At 38.4% G+C, this 9,545-nt stretch overlaps 1 protein-coding gene across 1 annotated transcript; it reads right to left on the reverse strand.

Moving 5' to 3' along the window:
• Positions 1-1,589: 1,589 nt before the first annotated feature.
• On the reverse strand, positions 1,590-7,937 carry LOC141391433 (prolyl 4-hydroxylase subunit alpha-1-like). The gene is made up of 3 exons (XM_073964327.1): positions 7,648-7,937; positions 1,820-1,971; positions 1,590-1,744 (listed from the first exon to the last, which is right to left on the reverse strand). Exons 1-3 carry the CDS (start codon positions 7,860-7,862, stop codon positions 1,590-1,592), a joined length of 522 nt encoding a protein of 173 aa, XP_073820428.1. The 5' UTR covers positions 7,863-7,937.
• Between the last annotated feature and the right edge of the window lie 1,608 nt (positions 7,938-9,545).

The raw sequence follows: 9,545 nt of genomic DNA on the forward strand, positions 1-9,545 counted from the left end.
TTATTAAATTTGTCAAATTAAATTGTCAGATCGCAATTTTTAAGAGAGAGCTGTGTGATTTGGTACTGAAGTTTCCATTACTCCTAGGATGTTTGGTATTATTTTGTAGATTGTGGCCACAGCAACCCACCCAAATGGCTTTAGTTTGGTATTTAGTCTTTGTTGTAGGTATATGCCTTTCCGACTGAAATTCGTCGGTATATGTCCGCTTTTCGATATAGCCCCCGTAGAACGATACCTCCTGATTTGCCTAATTGTGAAGGTTGTGACGTCAATATCCACCCGAAAGACTGAAAATTGTCATTTAGTCTTCTATGGGGTTACAAAATATTCCAGAAGAAAAATATCAGCATTGGTCTGCGGGTTCCTATATCTCCCATAGAAGCGAACCTCTTGATTTTCGTTATTTTGAAGGTTTTACCGAAATATCGGAAAATTCTTTGAGTCTAAAAACTTATCGCCAGAAATTTGTAAGTATAGATCGACGATTTGATATAGCTCCCATGGAACGGTACCTTCCGAATTTCGGTATTTTGAAAGTTAGCCACATTTTTTACCGAACTTGCTGAAATTTGAAACTATTTGTCCCATTTTACTTCAATACAACTAGTGGTGTATGGTATAACAAGTTTGGCCTGGTAGAACCTAACGCCGTTTTTACTTGATCAACTTCTAGTCGACATAGAATAACTAGTTATTCTACTGGTTATTTTATTTATTTATTTATTTCTTCCTACAAGGTCAAGATCTTATAAATTACAGTGCAGGATTACAACTATAACTAGTTACTCAGTGCGACATGCCCTTGTAAAAATAAAGTGTTACTAATAAAACCCATTACATGGTAACTATTTCTTTTTGCTGGGTGAGTACAGATTGTACTGTTACCACTGTTCTGACAAGATATCGCGACGAGGAGTGATTTGATTAAGCAGTTGGGCCAGTTGAGTGGTATATGCTATGGCTATCTGTTGTAATTGCAGCTTAGCGATGTCCAATTTCCGTGTCGTGTCTGTCCGTACTCTATTTTCTACGTTTAATTGGAGCTGTACCTTTGCTGAAACAAAGTAGTAAGCCGAGTTTATGTTTGCTGTGGACACTGAATTCCCGACTGTTGGGCCAAAGATATTTATTCACTTTACCAATTTTGACATTAAAATAACCTGGAATAATTTAATTAATGCCATGGGCAGGACAACGGTCACATGTCACGGTGCTCTTGAATCAAATTTAAATGGAAGGTGCTTACACCTGGGAAGTTTTTGCGGATTCTGAAACTACAATGTTCATAGATGAGAAAAATCAAAAAACAAAAAAAATCGCCGGAGCGTTTTTTAAATAAATCGCGATTCAAGTTGACATTTTTAGGGGTTGTTTAGGTTTTGACGATTTTGTTTAGAAACCGCAAGTCCTATCAAAATGCGGCTAAAGATAATATTGTAGCTATGAAAAGTCTGTACAAGATTGACCGTTACGGTATTTTCGTAGGGTTTACCCTTTTTGAGATATTGAAGCTCAAATTGGGACAATGCACTGACTGTATCGCCCCTTATAAAACAATGACATGAAGGGTGCGTCTTAATTAACTTTTAAAGAAAACCGTTTACACAGGGAATGCCCTTGACAACATCATCAATTTTCATGTCATACGTTGTCTGCAGCCGATGTATTGCCTCAGAGGCTTCAGATATATCATTTGTGGTTGGCATTTCATGACGATATTTCTTTATTACTTCTATATAGGCTGATAAAAAAGTAAATATATTTATTTAAATTTGCAATCCTTAAATATATTTACAAATGCGTCTGTATGACTTACATTCACCGACTGGCTTCGCCATAAACAGCTCAATATTATTCCAATCATTATGCATGCGCCGTATTAAGGAAAATCCATTCAATGGATTGTGTAGATATTTTTCAGGATCTTGTAAAGCTTTATCATTTTCCGTTTTCAATACGGTGACTAAACTAAGGGAAATAAAGTAAAAAGTAGTTAACTTCGGCCGGGTAGAACTTTTTATACCCTCCACCATAAAATATTCTTAACTAGAATGGAATAATGAGTTTCCATTCCAGTCCACAATTTTCGGTGCAACAATTTTTTAACCACGGATACCCCAAATGCCTAAATTATCTAATCGAATCTAAAATATGTATTCAATCAGGTGGTACCTTTAAATGTCAATATCAAAGGATAGGCCCACCTTGACAATTTTTGGTGGAAAAGTTTTGTAACTGCACGGAACCTCAATGTCAAATTACGGGTAGTTCCGTCAAGCAATGTAGCTAGATTTCCAAACTTGGATGCCATATTTTGTGATATCATATTTGACTTGGTATTTCCATCGGAGTTTGGGCATTCCCTTGGGCTGAATACCGTCGAGTGGCACGTATTCATATACCTTTCTGGCAGGGGCATCTTTATTCATCCTGCTGACATGACCCAGCCAACGAAATCGTTGTAGCTCAATACGTTTTACTATATCGATGTCGGTCGGCTGGTACAGCTCGTGGTTCATACGACGTCGGTATTCAGCGTCAAAGCATATTGGTCTATAAATCTTTCGAAGAATTTTTCTCTCAAACACGCCCTGTTCTGCCTCATTGGTTTTCGAAAGTACCCATGCTTCAGATCCATACATAAGTACGGGTAGTATCAACGTCTGGTAGAGTGTATGTTTGGTCTGACGAGAGGTGGTTTTGCATCTAAAACCCGATTGGTATGACCCGATTATTTTATTGACCATATTTTTGGAGGTTTACACAGTTACGCAGACTTATGCCTCTGTAGTTTGTACACACCGTCTTGCCTCCTTTCTTGTGTACGGGACATAGGAGGCTGAGGTTCCAATCGTTGGGTATGCTTTTTCCCCGGTTCTGGTGTATCTACATTGGCGCCCATATTCGATACTAAAAGCTTCATGAAATGCTCCTTCCGGATCCTCAGTACGCTATCTGTATCAGTTACCAAATCCCCTTCATGATCTTTGCGTGAGAATATGACTGCACCATACCCTTCAGTTTGGTGTTTTACACTATAGTGAAATTTTCGGACTTCATTCTGACTTTATTTTATTTTCTGAAAATACGCTTCCACTCTCTCCTCTTCCGATATTTTTCTTTCGCGCTTCGTATTGCTACTGAATGCAGGGTTGCTCTGTATGCCGCGTTCTTTTCTTCAGTAGCCTTCTGACACTCCTGATCGTACCATAGATTTTTAGGTGGTGGTTTTTTGTACCCAAGCAAAGATTTTGCGGCGGTTTGCCACTGCACTTCCACATTATCGGTACAAACATCTAACACACTGGACAAGTGTCTTCCGTCTATCACAACATGATCAATCTGTTTTCTTGTTTTCCCATCTGTGTATATCCACGTGGCCTTGTGTATGTCGAGGTGTTGGAACCTGGTACTGCTCACTGCCATGTTTTTTGCCGCTGCAAAAGCGATCAGCCGATGCGATCGATGTCGGATGTTATCTCATGAAGGCTGAACTTTCCGACAGTGAGACCAAAGAAATTTTCGCTCCCAATTTTAGCATTAAAATCTCCTAGAACAATCTTAATGTCATTGCCAGGGAAGCGGTCATATGCTCTCTCCAGGCGCTCGTAGAATATATCCTTGGTCTGTTCATCTTTCTCTTCGCTCGGGGCATGGGCGCATTTGAGACAGATGTTAAAAAACTGTGCTTTTATACGGATTGTGGCAATTCTATCATCAACCGAGTGAAGCTGGAGACGAGACTTTTAAACCTCCGATTTACGATAAATCCAACACCTAGCTCATGTTTCATTTCATGGCAGCTATAATATAGTGCGTAATCGTTTGTGATTTTTACGTCTGCCCGGTTCCATTGCACTTCCTGTAAGGCGATGGTACCAGCTTTGTACTTACCAAGTAGAGAGACCTGACATTCTCTGTAGAGAGACCTGACATTCTAGGTGCAGATCATGGTCTTTAAAACGTTTGTGGCGGTCGTCAACTCTTTCTTCTTTATCTTTGTTTTGTCAAAGTAGGCGGTGTTTTGACGGGGTGAGTTACTAGCCCAACATTTATTGGTGAACGAGCTGGCTCATGTTTGCTCACTACCTTTAACGGATGTTAGAGGCAGCTCCCCAGGTGACACCAGGGAGAGGTCAGTGTCCACTTGAGATGAAAGTGGGACCAAGAAAAATCCTGGGCTTTGCCATATTAAAGGTTACTTGGTATCATTCATCCCCTCAAACGTCAAGTTACAGCTACTCAAATGTCGAATTACAGCTACTTCGGTTAAATATGTTAGCTAAAATCCTTAAAAAACGGTAGGTACCGTTATATGGGGGCTATATCAAAACGTGGACCTATGCTGACTATTTTCAGTGAAGAGATTTCGTGACAACAGAGAACCTCAAGTGTCAAATTACAGCTAGTTCAGTTAAAAATTTCACCACTGAGAGCCTCAAATATCAAATTACGGCTATTTCGGTTAAAAATATAAGCTAAAATCCCCATATAATCGGTAGGTACCGTTATATGGGAAAAACTTTTGGAAATGCAGGGAACCTCAAATGTGAAATTGCGGGTATTTCCGTCAAACAATGTAGCTAAAACCCTCAAAATAACGAAACTCGGGTGGTACCGTTATATGGTAACTATACCAAAACGTGGACCGATATAGCCCATCTTCGAACTTGACCTGTCAATGACAAAAAGACACTCTAGTGAAAGCTCAATTTTTGTGGACGCTAGAGTGATTACAACAGACGGATATGGCTATATCGACTGATCAAAGGTTTATATACTTTATAGGGTATACAGATAAACAAATTCGAAATACTTAGGCATATTTTCCATGTTTATTCCATTCTACACTTTGCTGTGGTGCAATGGTAAGCACGCACACATAATTCTCACATGAAAATGAAGTTTGGAAAAAATATTTACACATCGTGATATTTCATTCAAGCTTACACGAAGTTCTAGGAAGGCCATGTATGTTGTTTTCTTTCGCTTAGATTCATTTTATGCTCTGTTCGAATTTTTACCACATATAGTTCTTTTAGCCAGCATGGTGCAGTGGTAAGCCTTGCACTCAGTAGGTCTGCGGTTCAATACTTGGCTAAAACATGAAAATTTTGTGTGATGGCAAATCCACTTCGTTAATGTTCGCCTATATTTCCTGAGTATTTCCGATATGAAAAACTTCTCTACACGTGGTTAGTTTGTCACATCCGCATGAACTACACTCAACCTTCGGTGAGATGCAATAAACTTGTGCAGGCGAAGGACTATGGCTGGGACTATGTCGCTGCATGCTATGTAAGCACACATCTGAATACACTACACCAGCCGTCAGTGTGGACCGATATGCCCATCTTCGAACTTGATACAAGTTTGGACAAAATATTACGATGGGCAAATTTTGAACCGAGTCGGTTGATCCTTTCGAGAGATATCGTGCGCTCCAGACAGACGTACATAGCAAAATCGATTCCAAATTGTCTGAAATGGATTTCGTCCAAACATTTTGGTCGTATGAACGTTTATATACCCTCTTTGGCCTAAAGGTTGTTTTATGGTCAATTTCCACTGATCTCTTCCGATAATTACCAATCGAAATCCGACAAAATTTCTTAACGTTCGGTCAATAATTTGGGCCTGAGGGTTGATTACTATTTTAATGGATGTTACATGAAATTTTGCATAGAAACTTCCTCAAAGAAGAGTGACAGAGCAAAATAATTTGTTTTAAAATCAAGAACGGCGTTAAGTTCTGCCGGGCCGAACTTGGTATACCCTCCACCACGAGTTGTATTGAAGTAAAATGGAACAATTAGTTTCCTTTCGTTTATGAAGAAGACTAAATACCAAATTTTAGCAATATCAAAATACCGAATTTCGGTAGGTACCGTTCTATGGGGGCAATATCAAAACTTCGATATACAGCGACAAATTTCTGGCAGAAACTTTTTGGCTGAAAGAAGACTAAATACCAAACTTCCGATATTTCGGCCAGTTAATGTGGGTATAACCTTTAAAATACCGAAAATCAAGAGGTGCGCTTTTATTTGGGATACAGAAAGTCGTGGACCTATACTGTTAATTCTCTTCTGGAATATTTTAAAACCCCCTGGAAGACTAAATAACCAATTTCAGTCATTTCGGTGGGATATTGACGACGTAACCCTCAGAATAACGAAAATCGGAAGGTACCGTTCTATGGGATCTATATCGAATGGGAAAAATATCGAAAATTGGCATGAACAGTTCTGTGGGGCTATATGAAGGCGTGGACCTCGGTATAGGTGCACGCCTTCATATAGCCCCACAGAACTGTACATGACAATTTTTGACATTTTGAAAGTTGAAAGTTGAAGACTAAATACCGAAATTCAGCCATTTTGTTGAGTTATTGTGGTCACAACCTTCAAAATACCGAAAATCGGGAGTTACCGTTCTATGGGTTCTAGGGGCTATACTAAGGCGTGACCGAAACTTTTGGGTACCACCAACTAAGAGTAAATACCAAATTTCAGCAACAAAGCAAAGCATTTCGTAGGAATATTGAGGCCACAACCTGCACAACACTGATACACCCACAAATTTCATATGGAAAGTTTTGTACCCCAAATGAAAACTAACTACCATATTTCGACAATTTCGGTGGAATATTCATGCATAACCTGCAAAATATCGATAATCGGGAGGTGCCGTTCTATGAGTGCTATATGAAGGCGTGGACATATACCGACAGATTTCATATGGAAAATTTAATACCCCAAATGAAGACCAAATACCAAATTTCCGACATACGGAGGTACCGTTCTATGGGAAAGTTTTTTACTAAATTTATACTAAATAGTAAATTTCAGCCATTTCTGATGAGTATTGAGGTCACAACCTTCAAAACACCGAATATCGGGAGGTACATTCTATGGGGGCTATATGAAGGAGTGGACATATACCGACTAATCTCATATGGAACGTTTATTACCCCAAATGAAGGCTAAATACTAAATTTCAGTTCTATGGGGGCTATATGAAGGACCTATACGGACAAATTTCTGGGAGAAAGTTTTATACCCCCAACGAAGACTAAGTACCAAATTTCAGCCCCTTCGGTGTGATAATGAGGCTAAAACCTGCAAAATACCGATACTGGTACCGTTCTATGGGGCTATATCAAAACGTGGTCCGATATAGCCCATTTGCAATGCCAAACTTCCTGGGGGTAATAGAAACTGCTATACCAAATTAAAAAGCTCTATCTTAAAAATTGTGAGTTGTATCTTGATTTCAACAGACGGACGAACGGACAGACGGACATGGTTATATCGACTTAGAATTTTACCCTGATCAAGAACGTATATACTTTATAGGGTCTCCGATGAATATTTCGATGTGTCACAAACGGAATGACAAATTTAATTATAACCTCCATATTAAGGTGCAAGTATAAATATGATTTTGTTAGTGTAGCCGGTGTTGGGTCTGCTTGTAGAATCTTCTGTCATAGGCTGAGGATATATTTAAGTCAGTAAAATTGAGTGATACTTTCTTACATTTATCTATGCACTTTTCACTATAATATTTATTATAAATCTCCTTTCACTTATTCCCTTTATTAGCAAATTATTTTATATTATTTTTCGAAACTTCTCTCACTTTTTTAATGAATTCACTTTGGCTTGTAATTCTTCGACATATCTTTCCACAGTATTGATCAAAATTTTTTCCGACATCAATAGTTGTTCCATGCCCGCTATCGAAGTAGATATGCTGCGCTCTTGTGCATCTTGTGAATACGCGATTGAGGCATTTAATAACAAAATCAATAAAAATCCAAATGAAAATATTAATTGCCGCCGCCCGTGACTCATATTCACGATAATAACTTAAAACTACAACGGCACTACGAAAAGTGATGCACCTACGTTGACAATTTTCGTACTGCCTTCAATTGGAAACTGTCAAAGGCATTTGCCACTATCTCAGACAGGTCTATTCCAACAACATAACGTTGGTAAATTGTTATCAGTTCCAATGGTGTATGATACCGTGGCAATATGAAGACATGACGGTTCTAATCAATTGTTTGAAATACTCCACAAAATGAAAACATTAACGTTTTTTGTCGTCACCAACTGTTGTGCATTGTGGTGGAGTGTAATACATTTGTGCCTAACATTAGTTTTCATTTATAGTTCAGATAACAATAATTTGTTTACTTTATTTTTTTAATAATTGTGTTGAATTGAACCTAGAGGTGCAGCGGTATATTCTGTTTTCAATTTCTATAAACAAAAGAAACTAATATTTGAGTTTGAAGTTGTTACACTATTAATTTTATTTGTTTACATTGTAATGTATCCAACATTTTTATTATTGTTTATTGAATAGAAGCGTAGGAAATGAGGAAACAATTTACAATAAAATTGGTAGACAATATTCATAAAATATAATGCCCTTTGTTCCTTATGTACATAAGAGTACTTCTAGACTTACATTCTTAGTAGGTCCTCTACAGGACATTTGTTCTCACGGTGCGCCTTAACTAACTTTAAATGAAAGATGCATACACCTTGGAAGTTTTTGCGGATTTTGGAACTACAATGTTCATAGATGAGAAAAATCAAAAAACAACAAAAATCAAATAATTCGTGGTCAAAGTCCACATTTTTATGGTTTTATCGGTTTTCACAAGCTTTCTTGGAAACTACAAGTCCTATCGTAATCGGACTAAAGAAAATGTTGTAGCAGTGAAAATTCTCTACAACATTTACCTTAATGTATTTATGTAGATTTTACCATTTTTGAGATATAGAAGTTCAAATTGGTACAATGCACTGTCTGTATCGCCTCCATACAAAACAATGTCAAATACGGTGCCCTTTAACTAACTTTGAATGAAAACCGCTTACAACTGGGAAGTTTTTGCGCATTCTGAAACAGCAATGTTAAAGGAATGGACCGACATAGACCATGGGGGTGTCATAGGGGGTTTTTACACCCTTCGGGCTGTTTTCTCAAGAAGTATGGACTTGCCCCTGTACCTTCGTATAGGGGAAAGTGAATACAAGATGTAACAATAAAAACCAAGGCGATTCGAGAGATGGCCCAAAAGTGAACTTTTCTGAAATTTTGTGCGGGAGGTACCCGAAGGAGTGGACTGATTGAGTCCATACTGATACCTTATCTAAGTCTGGTACACATTTCACGATGGGCAAAGTACTGACCAAATCGGTTACTTTCTTTAAGAGTTATCGTGCGCACAAATTTTCCGAACATTTTCGAACTTTTATGGGGGTGGTACCGGAAGGAGTGGGCCGATATAGCCCATATTCGAACTTAAACTAAGTTTGGGTAAAATATTACGAAAGCCACAATTTGAACCGAATCGGTTTATCCGTTCGAGTGTTATCGTGCGCACCAGCCAGACAGACAGACGGACGGACATTGCTCAATCGACTCCAAATTGTCTGAAACACTTTTCGTCCAAACATACCTGGGGTCTAAAACCATTATTTCGATGAGGCACATTTTGCCCATATGAAAGTGTATAT

This window comes from Musca autumnalis, unplaced genomic scaffold (assembly GCF_047663935.1).
Source record: "Musca autumnalis isolate F117 unplaced genomic scaffold, ASM4766393v1 scaffold_1, whole genome shotgun sequence".
Lineage (NCBI taxonomy): Eukaryota > Metazoa > Arthropoda > Insecta > Diptera > Muscidae > Musca > Musca autumnalis.